This window comes from Centroberyx affinis, unplaced genomic scaffold (assembly GCF_046629955.1).
Source record: "Centroberyx affinis isolate AG114_WGS23_722 - 3 ecotype Tasmania unplaced genomic scaffold, CSIRO-AGI_Caff_v1 ptg005860l_1, whole genome shotgun sequence".
NCBI classification, from domain to species: domain Eukaryota; kingdom Metazoa; phylum Chordata; class Actinopteri; order Beryciformes; family Berycidae; genus Centroberyx; species Centroberyx affinis.
Window position 1 is genome coordinate 20,001 of NW_027282972.1, and position 23,867 is coordinate 43,867.

General features: G+C 41.7%; 1 protein-coding gene across 1 annotated transcript in view; it reads left to right on the forward strand.

Moving 5' to 3' along the window:
- Positions 1 to 21,565, forward strand: part of LOC139667897 (SH3 domain-binding protein 5-like) — a 27,479-nt gene extending 5,914 nt beyond the window's left edge. Inside the window, exons 2-7 of the mRNA XM_071547381.1 lie at positions 1,105 to 1,269; positions 1,992 to 2,122; positions 5,709 to 5,751; positions 7,361 to 7,580; positions 13,526 to 13,912; positions 18,814 to 21,565. Coding sequence (XP_071403482.1) covers positions 1,246 to 1,269; positions 1,992 to 2,122; positions 5,709 to 5,751; positions 7,361 to 7,580; positions 13,526 to 13,912; positions 18,814 to 19,028 — 1,020 coding nt within the window. The 5' untranslated portion in view covers positions 1,105 to 1,245 and the 3' untranslated portion in view covers positions 19,029 to 21,565. The remainder of the gene's footprint in view (positions 1 to 1,104; positions 1,270 to 1,991; positions 2,123 to 5,708; positions 5,752 to 7,360; positions 7,581 to 13,525; positions 13,913 to 18,813) is intronic.
- The last annotated feature ends 2,302 nt before the right edge of the window (positions 21,566 to 23,867 follow it).

Consider the following 23,867-nt stretch of genomic DNA (forward strand, 5'->3'; position numbering starts at 1 on the left):
CTGATGTTATTTATTTTCCAGCTGTGCAGACTGTAGAGAAGGACGATGGTTTCCGAAGAAGGGAAGGAAAAATAACTAGAAAAACAAGGGGGAAAAAAAACACTGCTAATGCAGACAGGAAGCTATTTATTCAAGCGAACAGCCGCATAGAGTATTCAGGCGATGACGTCGTTCTTTCAAGAGGCTCATGGGAGTAAATTAGTAGCTAAGATGTGAAGATTCATTGTTAAAGTTTCACAGTAATAAAACTTGTACTTCTTCTTTTTTTCATTATTGAGATACTGCTCCATAAAGAACAGATATGACTTGGAGAAAATTATTTTCCAAGTGCTGTAAACCATGATGAGGTTAAGATGAGCTGCAGATGAGACTCTCACCTCTGACTTGACCTGACCTGATGACCATGGCTCTGTGGTAAAAATGCATATAACGGCTGTGAAATGGTAAACATGGCTGTAAAATCATGCACAGTTGAGGCAACGTGCTTTGAATGGAGACACTCTTCATCAGGCAGCAATGAGGACTAGTTATGTATTTCACAAAATGGATATATAGCATTTTGGAAATTTAAGATGAACTAGGCAGCCTCGCACAATCAAAAGTTCAAAAGAGTTCAAAGGTTTGAACTTCAATACCCAGAAATCCTATAAGGTGACACTCACAGCTCGCTCATGTTTACCAACCAGCCGGTCTGTGATGCTTCATACCAAAAGAAACCAAAGAGACAAGAGAGGAAAAGATCAGCTGTCTCTGCTGCTGTTTAGGAAACAGTTTGGATTTCACTCTTAATTTTCATTCGTCACTTCCTCTGTGGAGATTTCCCACCATTTACCATACAGACACCAGAATTTCATTTGGACAAATAGGGCAAATCTACAGCATCTCAATTAGTTGGGATGGGACGTTCTTCTGTTGGAGCCCCAGTTTGTGATTTAGGCTAATAAGACGGTGTATTTTTATCTCAAACTGTAACTTGCCTAGTGCAGCTTTAACTCTGCACATCTGCCCCCATGTTCAGATGAAGCCCTGCTCTCTGCCTCACCCTGTACCCAGTCTAACCCTCCTGTAACAGACTCTCTCTCTGTCCATCTCCCCCCCCCCCAGGCCCAGCTGGAGGCCCAGAAGGCCACCCAGGACTTCCAGAGGGCCACCGAGGTTCTGCGGGCGGCGAAGGAGACCATCTCCCTGGCCGAGCAGCGGCTCCTGGAGGAGGACAACCGGCAGTTTGACTCCGCCTGGCAGGAGATGCTGAACCACGCCACCCAGCGGGTGAGGGGGGGAGGCGGGGGGAGGTGGGGGGAGGCGGGGGGAGGTGGGGGGAGGTGGGGGGAGGTGGGGGGGAGTTAACACCAGAAACACAAACCATAACAAATCTCAACAATAATATGTTTCTGCTTCCCTTTCTTTGTTTCTTTAGAGATTAAATAATTTTTAAGCCCATTGTTTTAACTGCTTTTCTTTCTGTCTTTTATAATTTTATTTGTGCAAATAAAATGAAGAAAGAAGAAAATTATGCAGAGACGTAGTTTTTAGAATGTGATTTTTTCAGCTGTAAACATTATATAAGGTTATTACAGTGAGATTGTTGAGTTTGTTCTTGCTAAAAAGCTCTTACTATGAATGTGTCATGCACAGTAATCATTATCATCTTTGGTGCTTCCTGGTAACAGCAGTAACTATAGGTTTCACATTTTTTTACAATTCACATTTAGTTGACACACTTTACCCAGATTGACATTTAACTTGATCAGGTAGGGATTCAGTCTTTTGCTCATAAACACATGGCTGCTGCAGGAGTCAAACCTTTGACCTTCCTTTTATGGGACAGTGTGTGTTTCTTTATTCACTAATTTCCAAGCGAGACTGCCGGCTTGTTCTCTTTTTATAACTTTGTGTACAGAAAGTTAATCGAATGCCTGAGGTTGATCTTAACAGAATGCTATTCGTACTTCCATGCATTGCTGACGGTGAGATCTGATTGGCTGTTGCAGGTGATGGAGGCGGAGCATACCAAGACGAGGAGCGAACTGGTGCACAAGGAGACGGCGGCCAAATACACGGCAGCCATGAGCCGCATGAAGCAGCTGGAGAAGAAACTCAAACGCACCATCAACAAGTCCAAGTAAGTGGCAAACACATGGCTGTGCTGCTTGTTTTCATTCATTCATGCATACGCTTAATTATTCACACATACAAAAAAAATGCATTAGACATTGATTAACCGACCTACAACAACGTCGGATTGAATCATTGAAATTAGCCGACAGAAAAAGATAGCAGTGGTAAAGAGCAATTAAAATAACCAACGATGAAGAAGAACGTTGGACTGCATCATTAGAATGAGAGAAGAAGAGACCTGAGCCTGGAGCTGGCCTGACTCCTTGGCCTGACAGCAGAGGTTAGCCTGACAGTGGAGGTGTGCAGCCAGACCCTTTTGTAGTAGTCTCATGTTTTAACATTTAACATTAACATCAGTTGCTTTGCTCAGTGTTTGCTTTGCTAGCCTGCTCCCTAGTTAGTCAGCTAACAAAGTTAACAAAAACAACTGTTCAGGTTAACTGAGCTGAGTCTTCTCAAGCTACAACTCATATTGCTTTGGCGCAGAAGCTATTGCTAAAGACAGTTACCTACATTTTGAAACAAATCAAACCTTATCAGACTGTTCAATTTTGCTTAAAATCTTACTGAATGGATCTACAGCCACACCACAACAAGCTTTTTCAGTTCTCTCTCTTTTTCCAGCCCGGTTGTTATATATTTACATCACCACCTCGTAATAAATCGCTACTGCACTGCATCAACAATGAAAATGAACTGCTTGTTCATTTTGACCTTTTCCCAGATGTCTTCCAGGACATTGATTATGTTTAAAAAGGTCAACTGGAGTGAAATGTCGACAAATAGTCTGTGTTTGCGACCTGAATATTTCTTTTGAAACTTTTTGGAGTGCCAGATGGGAGAGTTTACTGCATCAGGACATTTCAGATAGTGTGAGGAAAGTTGTCATTCACAGTTTCAAAAAGTCTCATGTCTTTCTGTAACTTTCACCACATTTATTTCCAGTCTGGACAAAAGCAGCACAGTCAAAATATGCTTCTCTATTCTGCTGAAATCCGTTGCTTTCTAAGGCATCGAAACTTGGTGACTACAACCTTAACTCGCTCTTTTGCATAGCCACATCCTATAGGTTTTCTTTGAAATAAAGTCAGGTGTTAAAGGGGAAGTGCAGTGTATATAGTCACGAGTCGTTCCTCTTCTGAAACATCACAGGTTTGATGTGACGATACATCTGCCATACTGTGGCCACAGAGTTAGAAATGTTCCAGCTGACATCTTTATATACCACTGTGGTAAACCGAGTTTCTGCAGGTGGCGCTCTTCTCTCTGTCTGTTCAGCCATGGTGGCTATCGCTGCTCATGCTAACTACCCAGTTCTTCTTCTTCTGTTTACTCCAGACCATTGCCATTTATGTATATGAAAATGTCACAGATGATTACTTTAATGTAAGTGGGTAAAAACTAGGGCTGCAACTAACGATTATTTTCATTGTCGATGAATCTGTTGATTATTTTCTCAATTACTCGATTAGTTGTTTGGTCTATAAAATGTCAGAAAATGGTGAAAAATGTCAATCAGTGTTTCCCAAAGCCCAAGATGACGTCCTCAAATGTCTTGTTTTGTCCACAACCCAAAGATATTCAGTTTACTGTGATAGAGGAGTAAAGAAACCAGAAAATATTCACATTTAAGAAGCTGGAATCAGAGAATTTTGACTTGTTTTTCTTAAAAAATTACTCAAACCGATTAATCGATTATCAAAATAGTTGGCGATTAATTTAATAGTCGACAACTAATCGATTAATCGTTGCAGCTCTAGTAAAAACACATCTTTTCAAGAGAGGAGTTTCTCTTCTTCAGCATCACTCTGCTTTTACATTTGTACAGTAACACACATTCACACCTCAGAGCACGACCACAGTCCTCTGCTGCTGGTCACCTGCTCAGCTCCACTAAGAAGGTTACTGTGCAATACAGGATGTGAAAACTGAAACGCTTGGCATCTAAAAAAAACACTCTGAACACAGTAGTAAACAAACATCTTTGCCTCATCCCAAAGTTTGTCCCCTCTGACCGACTGAAGCTAAACAATGGCTCTCTCTATCAAACAGGCTTCTGATTGGCTGCCTGTTGAGCTGCTCTACACACAAGTGATAGTGTCTAAATATCTGAAAACCTTTAGACGAAGACAAAAAAAGATCCACAGTATAAGTGAGCAAGTTTGAAATTAAAAGTCAATCTGCTCTTGTCTCTTTATTGAATGTTTCACCCTGATTCTGGACCTGATTCCGGACCTGATTCCAAACACAAAATAGCATTGAAAACTGGTAGGGTGACATGTTTAGATGAAAAATGTATACTAATTATTTTAGCTGGTAAACATTTTTCTTGGCAAGTGCATTTGTGTAGTTTACCAGCCCTTGGTCTAAACTAGACCCTATCCAGCCCTTGTAATTAGCAGTGATTTGGTTTAGTGTGTGTATATGGCTTAGTGTGCGGTTAATATGGGTTAGTGTGTGTTTAATATGGGTTAGTGTGTGTTTAATATGGGTTAGTGTGCAGTTAATATGATTTAGTGTGTGGTTAATATGGTTTAGTGTGTGGTTAATATGGGCTAGTGTGTGTTTAATATGGGTTAGTGTGTGTTTAATATGGGTTAGTATGTGCTTAACATGGGTGTAGTGTGTGTTTAATATTGGTTAGTGTGCAGTTAATATGATTTAGTGTGCGGTTAATATGGTTTAGTGTGTGGTTAATATGGGCTAGTGTGTGTTTAATATGGGTTAGTGTGTGTTTAATATGGTTTAGTGTGTGTTTAATATGGGTTAGTGTGTGTTTAATATGGTTTAGTGTGTGGTTAATATGGGTTAGTGTGTGTTTAATATGGGTTAGTGTGTGTTTAATATGGTTTAGTGTGTGGTTAATATGGGTTAGTGTGTGTTTAATATGGTTTAGTGTGTGTTTAATATGGGTTAGTGTGTGGTTAATATGGTTTAGTGTGTGTTTAATATGGTTTAGTGTGTGTTTAATATGGGTTAGTGTGTGTTTAATATGGGTTAGTGTGTGGTTAATATGGGTTAGTGTGTGGTTAATATGGTTTAGTGTGTTTTTAACATGGGTTAGTGTGTGGTTAATATGGGTTAGTGTGTGTTTAATATGGGTTAGTGTGTTTTTAACATGGGTTAGTGTGTATTAATATGGTTTAGTTTGTGTTAATATGGTTTATAGTGTGTGTTAATATGGTTTAGTGTGTGTTAATATGGTTTAGTGTGTGTTTAATATGGTTTAGTGTGTGGTTGATATGGTTTGGTGTGTGTTAATATGGTTTGGTGTGTGTTAATATGGCTTAGTGTGTGTTAATATGGCTTAGTGTGTTTAACATGGGCGTAGTGTGTTACTGAAGTCTTTGCAGCAGGCTTGCTGTGTGTTGCCTCAGCTGTGAGTTAATCCGTTCTGCATAGTTCACTCATCCAACACCACAAACCCCTTTATCTCCCTCTCTCTCTCTCTCTCCCCAGGTTGCCATGGTGATAATGTAGCTACAGCGCTTTTTCTGGGTTACTTGGTATTTTTTCCCCTCTGGTCTAATCTTTTTCTCTTTTCTCTCTCTCTCTCTCTCTCTCCTCCCCTGACCTCTCCTCCTCCACAGGCCTTACTTTGAGATGAAGGCCAAGTACTATCTGCAGCTGGAGGTATGTGATGTAATTTCCTTCGCTCTCTCTCGCCCACTGATAGCCTCTGAAGGTGATGAGGACCGTGTTACTGTTATAGTTTGATCAAGGGTCCGCTGCCTTGACTGTGAACTCTGAACATATCTGTTGACTCGCAATCTCAGGGCTGGAATGTTAATTTTTCCCCTGTGTGCACACTGTAGATAAGCCTGTGTAGTTTTTTTTGTTACTGTGTGTTTGTTGCATATCTCTTTTCACTTTTATATTATTGTGTGTGTGTGTGCACGCAACCTTCCCCGAAAACAAGTATGCCGTAGGCGGTGATCAGATAGGAGGCTTTTTTTTCTCTGGCTCAAACACAAAGTGCAGCCGTGAGCGTCGCTGGTAACAGAGAGAGCAAGAGTGAAAAGAGCATTACATCATCCTGGATGCTGTGCCTGCTGTGCTGTGTTTTGACAGCAGCTTGCACGCTGTCTAATTAGTGTTAACTACTTAACCTGAAGTAACAAAGGGAATAACACTGAAAATAAAAAACAGACAAGAGGAAGTCAGCAAGCGGTTTGTACTGTCTGCTCATAGCAAAAAGGTTGTGGGTTTGCATCTCTGACCCGGTCCATATTAAAAGCACTGGTAACACCTTACAATAAGGGTCACTAAGTTAAGGGTTAGTTAATGCTTAATAAGCATTAACTAACCCTTAATTAACAGTTAACTAATGTGTAATTTATGAATGGTGTTCATGTTAACTAAGGTATTCATTTATACATTATTTAATTATTTATAAAGATGACTATTAAATAATGTATAAATTAATACCTTAGTCAACATGAACACCATTAGTAAATGATTACCAGACTAAGGCTGGGTATTGGCAAGGACCTCACGATACGATACGTATCACGATACATGGGTCACGATATGATTGTATCACAATACATTGCAATATGATACATATTGCGATACATTGCAATACTCTACATAATTTACTGAAAATTTAAAAAGAGCTGAAAATACAACTTGCTGTGTACCACCTGGGTAGTCTTATACGTACATCACATTATATTGATAACTCAGCAGATAAATTGAGTCAAAACTATTTAATTCAAAGGGATTTGAGGGAAATTTAAGGACATTTTAAATCTGTTTAAAACATGAATAATGTTTTTTTTATGTATCGATACGAGGGGCTGGAAAATCGATACAGTATCATGGAAAAAAATATTGCAATACTCAGCTGTATAGTTAGTTAGTTAGTTAGTTAGTTAGTTAGTTAGTTAGTTAGTTAGTTAGTTAGTTAATGCTTATTAAGCATTAACTAACCCTTAACTTAGTGACCCTTATTGTAAAGTGTTACCAAAGCACTCCTTTCTCTATTTTTCTTCTTTTTTAATTTCACCTTTTGTCGGGGATCCTAATAATAATCTAATAAACTAAACAAACCTGCAGCCTCCTCTGTCTCTCCTCTGACTCTCCTCTGTCTCTCCTCTGTCTCTCCTCTGTCTCTCCTCTGACTCTCCTCTGACTCTCCTCTGACTCTCCTCTGACTCTCCTCTGTCTCTCCTCTGTCTCTCCTCTGACTCTCCTCTGACTCTCCTCTGACTCTTCCTCTGACTCTTCCTCTCTCCTCCAGCACCTGAAGAAGAACGTGGACGAGCTGCAGGCCAAGCTGTCCCAGGCCAAAGGCGAGTACAAGACGGCCCTCAGGAACCTGGAGATGATCTCCGACGAGATCCACGAGCGCCGGCGGAGCTCCGCCATGGGCCCCCGGGGGCGGGGCGTGGGCGCCGAGGGAGACAGCGTCGCCGGGGACGACATCTCCAGCTTCAAGATGGAGTCGGACGGCATTTCCAGTAAGTACAAGAAATCTGGATCGTGTTGAAAGAATACGCTTTGTCGTATTTAGGAAAATTGAAGAAAATCGGTCATCATACCAACACAGAGATTTGAAAACCTCTTTGGCACATTGCACATGTAGAGGTCCCAGTTTTTTTACTGCATGTTTGCTGCACCAATGTCCACCTCCCAGGACAATATGTTGGAGTAATTTTAATTTTTTTGAATGTGCCTACCTATTTTAGAGACATGAGTTTGGTGTTGCAATATACAGATCTTTCCCTACTGTATTTTTTATTTATTTTTTTTAAATCTGCGGTGGCTGCTGCTGTGCTAATGCAGGTTAGAGGCAGAATATTGGACATGGACAATGATTACCAATTACACAACATGTTTACTATTTTCAACTACACCAGGCATAGAATGAAATGAAATGTTTCAATATAGCTGATGATAAATGTTGGATGCTAATTATAATAAGATAATTATTATGAATGCTTAATTGCACAGTCTTAGGAAAGGTCTGCATGTGTTTGCTGAATATAGACTTTTTCATCTCTTTTCTGCTTCACACTCCATACACTTACATACATTTACACCTGGAATCTGCCCAGTACAGCCACAGTCTTCTGCTGTTGGACACTGAACCCCCACACTGCAGCAGTGTGGGGGTTCAGTGCCTCACTCGAGGGAACTGAACAGTAGTTTTGGAGGGAGGGAAGAGGGTCGACCCTTCACTTTCACTCTCCCCGCCCACTTTCTCTTAGCCGGTCAGGGGATTTGAACCGGCGACTTTCTGACCACGAGCTCACTCCTCTATCCTCCAGGCTATCACCAACTACGGTGCTTTGTTAGTCTGGAGAAGCAGTTTATTACTTAGAGTAGAAAAGACAAGAAAAAAAATCCAAGGCACTCTCCACTGTATACAGTTAAAAAGCTGTTATTGTTCTTGGTTATTTCATGTTAAAATGTTAGAAAACACGCGCAAGCAGTTTATTATGTCTGACACTCAACTCAACTTTATTTATATAGCACCTTTCATACAAGCATGCAGCCCAAAGTGCTTCACATAGCAAAATTACAACAATAAAACAATAAAATGTAAAAAAAACAAACCAAACAAACCAATAAATAAGAGAATAAAAATACAATAAAATAAACACCAGGGATAAAAATACAAACCAATGATTAGAACTTAAAAACTAAGGCTATAACATTACTCCAAATTAAAAACCAGATTAAAAAGAATAATTTAAAAACTAAGGCTATAACATTACTCCAAATTAAAAGCCAGATTAAAAAGAATCATTTAAAAACTAAGGCTATAACATTACTCCAAATTAAAAGCCAGATTAAAAAGAATAATTTAAAAACTAAGGCTATAACACTATAACATTACTCCAAATTAAAAGCCAGATTAAAAAGACACTCTGGTGGACTGTGACAAATAACTAAGATGTTAAAACATATCGTTGTTCTCTGTGAGTGTTACACCTGCAGACGACACTCCGGCTGAGATAAAGGCCAATTAAGAAAGGTTAAGCGTGTTTCCCATCATGCCTGGTTGCTGTGCAGTCGAGCTCCACAGCAACAGCCACTCACCTGGTGACAGTCGAAATGTCAAGTTTAGCCCTAATGAGATTTAGTAAACGCTCAGGTGTCATTTAGCCTCTTTTTGTCTCTAATGGAGGAACAGTGAGTCACTCATTTCGTTTGCAAACACATAAGACTTTTCTTTAAAGGGGAAAGAAAAGAGACTATGGGGAAATTGGATTTGGGTACACACACACACACACACACACACACACACACACAAACACACACACACACACACACTCCCACTAAACTGGTGTGTAAAGTCGTCTCTCTCTGTGGTTTTGAGACGCACTTAATAAGAACTGCTTTAGCATTTTCAGGATTTTCAGATTGAGGAGACACACACACACACACACACACACACACACACACAGTGAGTCACTGTCTGTTTCTTTCATGGAAGCCTTGGTTGGATCCTTGGAAAGCTTATTATGGGGAAGTTTGTTTATGGACTTTCAAGAAAACAGGAAGAAGCGTATGAAGCCCGGCGGCTGATAATGGGAACGGATTAAGAACAGTCCGCTTAAACCTGGTTCCCAGGCATTTTCCTTCACATATACAGAGAACTGAACACAGAGGAGAGGACTGATACTGAGAAGCAGGCCAAACCCACACACACACATACACACGCACATTTATATTACTGTACTTACGAAGACCTTCTACTGACTACATTCAAACTCTAATCCCTAACTCTAAATTTAACCTTCACCACTACACTAAACCTACTCCTAGTTCAAATCTAATCCTAAACTAACCCTAACTTTAACTCTTATCCTTACCTAAACATAATCCTAATTCTAATCTTAACCCTAAACCCAAGACGTAATCCTAAACTAACCGGCAAAATGACCTCACTCTGCAAAAACCTCCTCACTTCAAAGGTCTAAAACTAATGCTGGTTCTCACAAACATAGCAAAACCAACACACACACACACACACACACACACACACACACACACACACACCACCTTGTGCCCCTTATACTTGGCTGATTTAATATTCTCTTCAGTGAATTGGTCGTGTTAAAAGGCCCGTGTTGGCATGCAGGAAGACTCAGTCTATTAACTTAACAGTTCAGGCTGTTAGCTGACGGTCTCCTGGTCCAGTGCTTCTCAACGTGGGGTCTGGGGACCACCAGGGGTCCTTGAGGGGGTTCCAGGGGGTCCCCAGTAAATTGATTAAAAGTTAAACTACAGCATTATTTAATTTACAAGAAGTTAACAGCATTAGATAATGTAGAAGAATGACTGTTTTGATCACAGTTTCACTGTTATTTCTCTACCTACAATACAGATAGTCATTCTGGACACATTTGGGTTCTTAGATTTGGGTCCAAGAGAAAAAATCTCATCAAATTGGAGTCTGTGGCCCTAATGTGGACTAAATTTAGGCGTATGAAAAAGATTGAGAATCACTGCTTTAGTGTGCAACACTAAAATTTGTGCAACGGCAAAACATTACAAGCATTACAACATTACTAAGAGGTCGAGGTTTAGAGGCGTATCGCCCTGATGTACCAAGTTATTTAGAGTCTCTAAGCAAGCAAATAGTAAACATGTTGTCCCCCACCAGTGAGTGTTATGAATAATATAAATGATAAGTGATATATAGTATTGCACAGTAGGTAAGTGGTAATATGATATAAGTAGTCAACACTGAGGCACAGTGGTAGTGCAGTGATGAGTGCAGTAACAGTACAACAGTCCAACAACTGGACAATAACTACAATAACACAATAAATACAGCAGCGTATCACGTACATCAATCAAGTTTATTTTATAAAGCCCTTTTAACATCAAGATGTCACAAAGTGCTTGAACATAAACATAGGAATGAAATAACAGAATAACAAACAACAAAATAAATACAGACCCAGTCTTGATCCCCAAAGAGCATTAGCACAGTAGCAACGAAAAACCCCCTAGATGAAGTTAGAAAATAACTATGATAACTTTAACTGTATTGCTTTACCACTGAGTCCCCATTCATTGTCAGTGCCGCCCCCTAGTGGCACAAAGTCAACATTACAGTGTCAACCAACCAACCAACCAACCAACCAACCAACCTACCAACCTACCAACCTACCTACCTATGGTGGGGGACAATAAGCCCAGAGATCACCTGTCAATCAAATAGTGTGGACAGAGCTTCAATTTTCTGTCAATGCAATTTCTGTAGGTGGCGCTCTTCTCTTTGTCTGTGCATCTTCCTGTGCGGCAGAGGATTTTTCCCAGGAAAGAGCTACCACACACCGGCTGTTTAGACCAGAGGAAAGCTTTCATCAACTGGATATAGGTTGAATCATTATTATATTACAATCAATCAGATGGCGAGGAACAGATTTTTATTTATATAAAAATGTTGTGGCTTATTACTTCACCATCTGAATTGAGCGTCTGTATGGATGCTCATTTTGGATTATGGCACAACAAATTGTTAAGAGCATCCTGACGGAAAGCAAGTCTGCAAAATGGAAGTCTGCCTTCCACTTCTATTTGGCCTTGATTATGGGATATGTAGGGCGGCGTCACCATGGCAACCGCAGAGAGCCATGGAGGTGGCCGACCCGAAGCAGACAGGGCGACTGCCATTGTACGTTAACCCGTGTTAACAAGGAATGTGCTGCAGTGGCTGGAGGTTTATAGAAGATGTGGTAGTGTGTGTGTGTGTGTGTGTGTGTGTGTGTGTGTGTGTGTGTGTGTGTGTGTGTTCTGATTTACCGTAAGTCGTAAAAGACGAGGGAAGAGAGAGGAGTTGGTCTCAATCACCGCTCCGTCTTCCTGGAGTTTTTATCTACTTAAAAGCCTCTCTCTTCACTCGCCAACACACACACACACACACACGCACGCACACACACACATGCACACACACACGCACACACACTCGCACACACACACTCTTTGTTCTCTCTCTTCCCTCCTCCTCTCAGCTCTCTATTTATATCTCTGACTCGTCTTAACACTGAGTCGAGGCTGTTGCAGTTGCTGTGTGTTGTCAACAAACGTTAATGTCATTCTCTTCCCTTTTTTCTTCTCCCTATCCCTCCATCCCTTCTTGTCTCCTCCCTCCCTCCCTCTTTCCATCCTTCCCTCCTCTCCTTGCTTCCTCTCTCCTCTCCACCTCTCAATCCTTCCCTCCCTTCCTTCCTTGCTCCTTTTCCCCTCCCTTTCTCCCTCTGCCCATCCTCCCCTCCATCCTCCTTCCTCTCCTTTCTCCTTCTCTATCCCTCTTGCCTCCCTCCGTCTCTTCCCTCCTCTCCTTGCTTCCTCTCTCCTCTCCACCTCCCTTCCTTTCTTCTTCTCCTCTCCACCTCCCTCTCCATCCCTCCCTCCCTCCTTGCTCCCTCCTCTCCTTCTCCATCCCTCCCTCCCTTCCTCTGTCCCTCCTTCCTTCCTTCCATCCTTCCTCTATCCCTCCCTCCTTCTCTTTCTTCTCCATCTCTTATCCCTCTCTTTATCCTTCTCCTCTATCCTTCCACCCCTTCCACTTCTCATCCCTCCCTCGTTCTCCCGTTCTCCCTCTGGCCATCCTTCCCCCCATCCTCCTTCCTCTCCTCTCTCCTTCTCTATCCCTCGTCTCCCTCCGTCTCTTCCCTCCTCTCCTTCCTTCCTTCTTCTCCTCTCCACCTCCCTCTCCATCCCTCCCTCACTCCCTCCTTGCTCCCTCTCCTTCCCTTCTTCCCTCCATCCTCCCTCCTCTCCTTTCTCCCTCTCCATCCCTCCCTCCCTTCCTCTGTCCCTCCTTCCTTCCTTCCTTCCTTCCTCTGTCCCTTTCCATCACCCCCTCCTCACCTTTCTCCCTCTGTCACTCCCTCCTTTCCTCTCCTCTCCTTCCTTCCCCCCCTTTGTTCCGTTCCTTCCTACTCTCCTTTCTCTCTCTCTATTCCTCCCTCCGCCTTTCTTCTCCACCTCTCATCCCTCTCCATCCTTCCTTCCCTTTCTCTCTTTATCCTTCTCCTATCCTTCCACTTCTCATCCCTCCCTCTTTCTCCCGTTCTCCCTCTGGCCATCCTTCCCTCCATCCTCTTTCCTATCCTTCTCTATCCCTCTTGCCTCCCTCCGTCTCTTTCCCTCCTCTCCTTGTTTCCTCTCTCCTCTCCACCTCCCTTCCATTCTTTTCCTCTCCACCTCCCTCTCCATCCCTTCATCCCTCTCCTTCCCTTCTTCCCTCCATCCTCCCTCCTCTCCTTTCTCCCTCTCCATCCCTCCCTCCCTTCCTCTGTCCCTTTCATAATCCCATCATCAATCCATCATTACTTCCCTTCCTCTGTTCCTTCCTCTCTCCCTCTTCACCTTGCTCCCTCCCTCCTCTACTCTCTCCCTCCTTTCTCTCTCTATCCTTCCATCCCCCCCCCCCCCGCAGTGACATCGGTGTGTTTTGAGGACGAGGCGTGTGGCAGCAGTGTGATGTCGGAGGAAGACTCGGAGACTCGCTCCACCTGCAGCCTCGGCTCCGCCCCCAGCAGCCCGCAGGACGTCCTGTCGGCCTGCGCCTTCGCCAGCTCCTCCTCCCCCTCCCCTTCCTCCTCCTCCTCCTCCACTTCCTCCTCACCGTCACCCACTCCCTCCTCCGCCTCTTCCTCCTCCTCCTCCTCCTCCTCCTCCTGCTCCCCCGCTCCGTCGTCGCGGCCCTGCAGTCTGGACCTGCCCAGCACCGTGTCGCTGTCCGACTTCGGCCTCATCTCTCCGGTGCTCGGCCCGCGCAGCGAGTGCAGCGGGGCGTCGTCGCCCGAGTGCGACCTGGAGAGAGGTGGGTGCTGCTGGGTGCATGTTTCAGTGTCTTTTAGGGCTGCAAAGTCTCTTTTAGGGCTGCAACTAACGATTGTTTTCATTGTCGATTATTTTCTTGATTAATCGATTAGTTGTTTGGTCTATAAAATGTCAGAAAATGGTGAAAAATGTGGATCAGTGTTTCCCAAAGCCCAAGATGACGTCCTCAAATGTCTTGTTTTGTCCACAACCCAAAGATATTCAGTTTACTGTCATAGAGGAGTAAAGAAACCAGAAAATATTCACATTTAAGAAGCTGGAATTAGAAAATTTTGACTTATTTTTCTTAAAAAATTACTCAAACCGATTAATCGATTATCAAAATAGTTGGCGATTAATTTAATAGTTCACAACTAATCGATTAATCAATTAATCGTTGCAGCTCTAGTCTCTTTTGACACTTTTTTTCCTGCTTATCTAAAATGTTTCATTTATGTGTTTTTTTCCACCTGGTCCACCTTTGTTTATTTTCTCCTCAGCGCCACAAACAATTCAAATGATCACACCTGTGTATGGTATGTAGCGGCCCCCAAAAATCCTACACATTGATCAGTTGGACGCTGACGGGTTTAGGACAGAGTTCCTGCAGATAAATCTACATCTCTATTCATCCTGAAGACATTTCTAAAGCGTTGTTTTTTGGAAACACATGAACACTGTCGGACTTGAATAAGACTCAATTTGCTCTGGTCTTGGTCTTGACTTGGTCTCATGCCCCTTAGGGTTGTCGCGGTGGGCGGAGTTACTGGTGGCATGCAGTCCACACCGGTGGCATTAGCCCCACACCGGGAATACCGTTATTTTGTATTTTATAAAATAAAAGCACATATTCAGAGCTTCCACGTTCAAGTTAGGCTACAAAATGATAAATGGACATACTAACAACATACTGATCACTAAATCTGATCACTAATATGACAGATTAGGATGAATAGGATGAATTATTTGTCCTTACCTAGTGACAGCAATGTGTCCAGTACAATCCAATGGGACCCTAAAGAAGGGTAATATGCCAGAATCTGCACTGCACTCACATTAACTCCCTGAGTGTTGAGCAGTGTTATAAATTGCTGATAAAAAGTGCTACCGTTTACAAATGCCGTTAACGTGAGTTTGGAGAGGAAATTTAAGTTTCACTTTCATTGTAGTGACGCTGACTTTGATAGCGCTCAGACCCTCTAGTGGCGACAGGCGGTATAACCGGTATGGCCGGTGTTGAGGAGGGAAACGACACCGGTGTCAAAATGGCACCACCGTGACAACTCTAATGCCCCTGTAGACCTGGTCTTGACTCGAACTGGGACAGGTTGACAGAGAGATGGAAACCTTCCAGCAAACATTTTGACGTTGAATAGACGTTGAATAGACGACCTGAAAACACCAAAATAAAAGTTGAGAGATGTCTGTACTTGCAGGGACAGAAGGAGACATGGAGACATGGAGACATTAGATAGATGGATATAGGGACGGGAGGATATAAGATTTTATCTTTTATCGCGATAAAAACACTCAAGATAATTTTATCTTGGTGAATTTCCATTATCGGGATAATCGTGAATATCCACACATGAGCGTGAATATCCTCAAAACAAATTATTCATTTACTGTGCATTTATAACACATAACTAATTGAACCATGTGAATGCTTGGATATCAGGTTGATAGGTAGATTCTTTTTATCAACCCATTTTTTTCTCTCATTGTGATTACCTGCTGGGTGTTGATGAGAGTCTGAATCGGTCCTTTTCACTAAAAAGGATGTTCACAAAAAAAAGATGTGTCCTATGATGCAATAAAAATATTTGTTTCTTAACACAATGTAAGGTAAAGTGATTCCAGTATGTTTTAGTGCCATTTTAAGAGTTTTAAGTATATTTTGATGATTATCGGGATAATATCGTGAATTGCAATATTTTGGCCAGGATAATCGTGACATGAAATTTTCATTTCGTCCCATGCCTAGATGGATACATAACCCTCCCTTGACATCTGGCATGACCATCCGTCTTCCTATTCGAATCGCATCTTGATCTGATTTAGCTGGATTACATTTAGCTGGATTACATTTACACCTCCAAGGATGTTACTGCATCCTTGTCAAAAATTGCATTCTTGTCAAAAATGTGCATTTATATTTTGTTGTTAACGTGGCCAAATGCGTCTCTGACCATGTCCTTAGGCAGTTTGGGTGATCAGATCTTCAATGCATCGGGAGTGTATTTCCACCTGGTGCATTTTTTTTCTATCCAGTTACAAAAAGATGCATACATAGTTAGATACAACATAAATACATACACATATACCTAGGTAAGTAGATACATAGCTCAGTCATGTATGTATAAATTGGGGTGTTGTATGCAGCATAATGAAAAACACACATACACAACAAAAGAAGACAAAAAAAATCGAAAGATGCAATAAAAAGAAACTTAAAGGAAAAGCAGAAGTGAGACGGATGGTGTGTGAATGTATTTCCCGTGTGTGATTTTTGCATAACACACCTGGATGTGGACACATGATACGGGGCAGCTGAGTGTGTTGGCGTGCACGTGAGAGCCGTGCACCATCGACCGGATAAGGGTACACTGGTGGGCGTGCATGTGCTTTTTTGTCACACAAGGAGAAAAAAAACAAAAACAAAAAAAACACACGGGGGAAGTGAGATGGATGGTGTTTGAGAATCTATTCTGGGCCGAGACGCACGCCGCCGCCGCCGCCGCCGCGCTACCTGCCGCCTCGCTACCTGCCGCCTCGCACCTGCGCCGCACAGGAAGACGATTAGTCAAAGTGACAGCGAGCCGAGAGCCGCCGCCGAGACACAACACACTCTGAACACACTCTGAACACACTCTGAACACACTCTGAACACACTCTGAACACACTCTGAACACACTCTGAACACACACTGCTCAGGGTTTCTGGAGGGAGGAACGTTCTGGAAATAGGCTACTCCACTTCAGTCAGTCTTGATGAATAACTTCCTAGGTGGAGGATGGTGGGGGGGTGGTGGGGGCTAGTGTGTCCACATGCATCTGGTGCACCTATTAATCTACATGAATGGGAACTGATTTTAGTTTTTGTGTTTCTCAGGCGCATGCACGCCAGATCTCACCTTCCTACTGCGTGTTCTGACAGTGTGTGTGTGTGTGATTGCAATAACACCTGATGAGAGGCGGTGTTGTGAGAAAATTTGTTTCCCCCGGCGGTGTGAAGAAAATAACCTCCATTATTTCAATTTTTGTGGATTGTTTTCCTATAAACAATGTGTTGAAAAGATTAAAAGTAGTGTACATTTAAAAAAAAAAAAAAGAGGGATTACATACATTTAAAAGAAAAGAGAGATCACTAACTAGCTCTAAACATTATGGTTGCTAACACTCACATACCGTATTTCCTCTAATAGTGGCCGGTAGTCAATTAAAAGCCGGGTCTCCGATAATGGCCGGGGCTGTGGTCGACACGAACAAATAAAGGCCGGCCCCAAATACAGGCCGGGGAAAAAAACAAAGGAAACAAGCGTGAATTCACAATAGCTGCGACCACGTACACACATAGTGTGGCTATAGGCCGCCAGAGGGTGGGGAGATTTTTGTGGACCAACCAACCAACCAACCGACCGACCGACAGAGCGAGCTCTAGAGCTGCTGGTCGCAGCTAAAAACAACGGTGGACACCTATAAACCCCTGGCGGAAGTCTCTGGAGCGTGCCGCCGTCAATTACTGTAATTATCGTAATGCATTGCAGTAACAAAAAAACGGCTACCTAGCGAACCCCAACAGAAGCAGATCAGAAAACAAGGAGGCTTCATATTAAAATATGAGCAAATATACTCATCAAACAGAGGGAATTAGAAATAAAGGCCTGGTCCCCTTTGCAGTTGAGGTAAATAAAGGCCCGGGCCAATATTAGAGGAAATACGGTAAATAGCAGTATGAGCAGTGATTTTTGGTTACTGCATTAATATTTAAATAAGCAACCAGCAAATATTTTGATGTTGAGTAGATGTTGATAGACAAAATGAAAGTTGAGATGAAGTTTATAGTCGTCCAGAGCTGCTGCCTGCATCGTTTTGTGTAATTGGGACCTAAATATCTTTCTGATATCAGTTCAAAACAGTTTCCAAAGCTGTTTTAATGACTTTTTACATGCCATAATATCACACTGTGAAAACTTTGAGCTTTTTGTTTGAACGTTGCCCCCTCCTCCACGTCAGTCCATCAAATACTTGCTGCGTTATTTTACCAGGGTTCCTACGCAGGTCTGGAAAAGTATTAAAAATGAATTTGATCATCTCCAGGTCTTGAATAGTTTTGGAATTTGAAAAAATGTCTGGAAAAATATGGAAAATGTTGTGGTTCAGGTCCGATACACACATAATTGTAGCTTTTATGTTGTTGTAGAGCCACTTTGAGTCCACAGTTTTTGTTGATGTGAAGAATAATGTTCAGATAGAGGGACGCTCTTATTACCCAGCCGCTGTCAGCATGCATTATATCAAATACCCACCAAAATCAAATCCAGTCAAGAACATAGGGTCTGGGAAAAATATGGAATTTTAAAATGGAAACCGTGTAGGAACCCTGCCAATCATCTCACATATTCTGATATTTGTCGCTGTGAAGAACAATCTTCATCTATACAGTGATATGACCTAGTTAGCAGGGGCAAGATGTCTATCTGCGTAAATCATATTGAACACCAGACAAAATCTTCAAAACAAATCCAGGTCTGGAAAAAGTATGGAATTTTTTAATTGAAAATGTGTAGGAATCCTGATTTACGATGAATTCAAATGTCTCGGCCCATCAGAGCTGAGACTTAAATGTGTTTTTATATCGTCTTTACTCATTAAAAAAAAACTCCCTTCTCCTGTGGTGCAGGTGACCGGGCGGAGGGCGCCGAGGGGGATTTGGACAACGCTCCCAACAACAACAACAACAGTTCGGCATCCAGCACCAAGAAGAGCCTCAGCCTGGAGGGACGCTTCAGCTTCCTCAACCTGCGCCGCCCGCGCGCCGACAACGCCAAAAACACGGACAGTTGCTCCCAGAAGGCCAGCGCCAGCCAGACCCCGGTGCTGGTCAAAGGAGTTTGAGGAAACAAACAAAAAAGGTTTTGACGGAGGATTTTTTTCTTTCCTGCCCTGACCCAAACTGTCTAATAGAGAAAACGATGAAACTGTTATCACGGGCTGTCGCGCTAGCTGCCGCAACCGCACTCCATTCGCTAACTCCATGGACAGAGCGACTGTGAACGTTACGGTCGGTGTGTGTGTATATACGGTTCCTGTGGATCATGGCTAAGATGCGGCTGAGGACCCTCTTCGTTTTGAGGATTGGCAGTGTTGTGTTGCTCCCATTTCCTTTATGAAGAACCTTTCACCTGCAAACTCTCACGCCAATGAGAGATAAACAGCAATGTCATGTTGACCACGTGTCGGTGAAGGCTTATGGAAGGGAAGAGTTGGTTAAAAAGAAGCTGTTAATGTTGTGTTTTTTTTCACGCTCCCGACGGGGAAACTGCACTATCAGTCAAAAAAGCAAGAGTACACTAGTAGCCTGCGTACTACCTTTGAATTAGGGTTATTCTTAAAACTGTTTTATTATCGCTAAATATAATGATACAATTGGGATAATAATTGTGAATCAAAACTGAGAACTTATTACTGTCAAATGCCACTTAGCATGCTATAAACCATGCATAGCGATGTTCTGCTTAGTATTATTTTAACAGTAAAAGGAATTTAAGTCTATGTGGAGAAGTTTCATGAATAACCCTGTTATGGTCTCTTTTGATCTTAACCGTCTGCTTATACACTCCTATACTTGATATACGAATATGTTGTACTTTCTGCAGTTGTGTATGTGAAGTTGTGTATGTATGGACTTCTGGTTTGGACATTGTGAGCCCTCCAGCATTACCTGTTCTGCCTCAGTTTCCATTGAGGCTGCTTAATATACCGCCCGCATCTTCACACATCACATTAAATCCCAAGCATGTAGTCAAAACTAGATCTAGCTGCACAAATGCAGGAGGAACTGGACCACAAACTGGATTTCTGTGTAATCGTACTGTAAGAGATCTGAAAGAGGCTGGACCACCGTGGGTTTGATTCCCTACTCCGAGCCCCGTTTTCTCATTTATCAGTGCTGCTTTCGTGTGGCACTCGTGAGAAATGAGCATCCGGATACCGAGACGGCATGTACACCTGCCCAGTATCCCTCTCCTCTCGGTGCGGCGTCCCCCAAGGCTCTATACTGGAGTCCCTACTTCTTCCCCACAACGCCCTCCACCTGAGGACGATCACACTGAGAGACAAAGCAATACAAGGACAGAACTCTGGAGATTTTACACTGCATCTTCCCGATGGACATTAGTAAACAGGGAGTTTTTGGAATGAGATGTCAACAATAAAAAAAAAATGGAGAACATATATTTTAAATGCAGCCAAGCACGCAGGACTCTGAAGGCGGAGGGGGAAAGTGGTAGCGATGATACCGATGATGGATTGTGCTGATGGATTGTGTTCACGGGTGAAGTGAGTTGTATAAGCTGACAGAATGATTGATTGAGGTTGATCCGGCCTCTGCCACACAGTATGGGCTACAGCTGTTTGTTGTTTAGATGCACATCAAGCCAAGTTATACGACACATGTAAGATGTTGATGTGAGGCCTAGGCTGTCACAGTTCTGTTAAAGGTGTAGTTTGACATTTTGGAATTCGGAACGTTGTTTTCCTTCATCAGGCACTTGTCATATTATGAGAAAAAGGTATCTACATTTGCCAATTAGTTCCAAGGGTTAGGGTTAGCCAAAGGCAGAAAAAGTTTTTCCTGCAGTGTGAACAAAGCTTGGTGATGAGGAAAAAAATGGCAGGCTAAAAAAAAAAAAAAAAAATAAAGTCACCATATCCCTTTAAGGGCCTCCTCTCCCTGCCTCATCAGCTTTTAAAAAAGAGTTTTAGGAAAGGAAGGTGTTAGAAAAGCATTGGTATGCAGCCTTTTGCTTCCTGTGATCTTTCTTTGTCTGTGTATTACAGTATGTGTGTGTGTGTGTGTGTGTGTGTGTGTGTGGACAAAATGTAACGTTATCTGTATGTGTTTGTATCTCTGTCACTTTTTGATGTGGATTTAAAGATAATACCCATGAGCAGCCCCCTCACCCAGCTGTCTGTCTGCAGTGGGTCGTCCTCTCCATCCGCTCTCCACAGCTTATGTGCCTGTTTTTCAGATAAGACTAAAATAAACTGATGTTCACTTCATTGTCGTTTTGCTTCATTCGAAGATCATTTGTTTTGCTTTATATGGGATATTGTCAAACATTATTAGAAAATGGCTAATTTCATGGTCTTCAGAAACCCATGACATGATTGCTTGTTTCTGGATGTTATTAGGTTAGACAAACCAAGTCTAATGTAGAAGACGCCACACTGTCTCCATTAAATATTGTTAATATTTGTAACAGTTAAAAGCATTGATGTTTTGCTCAGTGATGACCAGATGACGTAAAGGTGCATTATGTAATCTGACTTCTATCGACCTCCATCAGCGACCAGTAGGAACTGTAACAACATCAGCAGTCTCTGGCACAGCTTACAGTGGCATGTAATTGACCCAAATAAGTTACATTTTCAAAATAGAGAGGAATAAGCTAGCTAATTAGAGCAGACATCCAGCAGAAACATCTAGTGAAAAGATAATATAGGATTATAACCGTGCTAAATAAAGGAATAATAACTGCTTTGTCATTTGCTTTTTTGTCTTGAGAACGAAGCTTTTCCGGTTGCAAACTGCACTTTCTTATGGCCTTTGTCCCATGTCACCTCCTCTCTTTCTCATCTTTTCTGTCACACTCCTCTGCTGTTCTGTCTACTGAAGCAGAAACGCCTTAAAAACTACATTTAAATGTAGTATTTGTGACAGGAGAACACGCCCAGCTGCATCCATGAAGCCTAGTGGTTCTGAAAGACCAGCAGAACCAGGTCAGTGACTGATGGTGACCCCATTCTGATCTGTATGTTTACCCAGTGCACGGGATCTGATGTCTGCTATTGATCGGGGGTGAACGCTTATCTAGACACCTGGGGCTTCATTTAAAGGTCTTGTGATCATATCTGATCTTCTCTGGTGGCTGATGCAGAAAATCACAACAAAGGATTTATTTATAAAAGCTCAACCTGACGTGGAAACGGTCCTAACTCTCTGTCAGGTTTATATTTGTCATCTCGGCGTTACCTGCTGGTTATGCAGAAGTAAACCCTGTGAACCTGAGATCTTTTACTTTAGTAAAAGTAGCAATACAACTATGTAAAGATACTCCATTCAAAATCTTACTTAAGTAAAAGTACATAAGTATTGGCAGCAAAATGTACTTAGAGTATCAAAGTAGATGTACTCATTATGCAAACTGTCCCCATTTAGAGAGTTATATTTTTCATAAACTATTGGAATATTAATACTGATTTATTGACATACATGTACAGTCTAATCTATAACAATGCTATTTTATAGTTATTTTATAAAGATGATCAAATGTTTTAAATATAAAATATTGATCTGAAAAGTAAGTAGTAACTATAGCTGTGAAATAAATGTAATGGAGTAAAAAGTACAATATTTCCCTCTAAAATGTAGTACAAAGTAGCATAAAATGGAAATACTCAAGTAAAGTACAAGTACCTAAAAATTGTACCTAAGTACAGTACTTGAGTAAATGTACTTAGTTACTTTCCACCACTGGCTTTACTTCATATGGAGTGATGTTGATATCATTCTTCAAAATGAATTTAATGTCGAAAAAGCTGATAAGCTTATAATTAAATTTTAAGTCTACACAACTTAATGTTAAGAGGTGGCTTAATGTTATTGGTGGTGTGCAGAAACGTGTTAATTGAGGCGTGAGGGATGTGAAATTCACAACCAACCCCAAGGTGTAAAAACAGGATCAGATGCCCTATGCAGTCTGTTAGGAAACGCAGCACTTGATTTATAGGACAGTAACAGTTGTGCCGCGTTCAGGAGGCGAACTGATTACAAAGCACGTTCACAAGCGTTCAAATTTAAGCTCATTTGTGATTTATATGTTCCAGGTGCGTAAGACACAGAAATATGAAACTTTGAACAAGCACACACAGCTTTATTCAGTCTCATATTTTTATAAATCACGTGTAAGACACAACTTGCTCGTTCAAGATTAAATCCAAGTGTATTTTTATAAATAAGGACCTGGGGCCGGATTCACAAAACCTCTTAAGAAAAAAAATCTTCTCAAGTGCCATTTTTTTTCTTAACTTAAGAAGAAAAAAAAAATAGGAAAAATTGCTATTCTCAAAAACAGTTCTTATAAGTTCTCAAATTTGTTCTTGATTTTTTTCTTAACTTTAAAACAGCCCTTCACCTGCCTTAAAACTCCTACAGTGAAAAGGTAAGCCTCTAATATCATATATTTAAACACATTTTAGACAAGTAGGTTATAGTTCAAAGTCTTCATAGGTTCCCCTACACCTAACATTAAGATTAAAATGTATTGTAAAGCTTTATTTGGTGTAGGGCCAGGTAGGCCTCTGTCTCATGTCTGTTGAAAATGTTGCAAATTTTACAGTTACCAACAGCAACCAATGTTTAAATCTTTTCATATACTTCATCAGTTGTAGTTGCCCTAAATAGGTTTTTCCCCAATTGTTTTGTAGATGGAAGCACTTTGGGTTGCCTCATAGCCTTGTCTCCTAGCCTCAATGATAGTAAGCCTAAAGATTATTAACCATATTTAATTCAGGCCCTATTTTGAGAAGTTCTTAAGTAGGAAAATTAAAGATATTCGTAAGAAATGAGACTGTAACTAAGAAAATATTGATGAATTGCACTTAAGAGCCTTCTTAAGAACTTCCTAAATTGTCTTCTTATGTCATTTCTTATGGTCTATCTTAAGAACACAT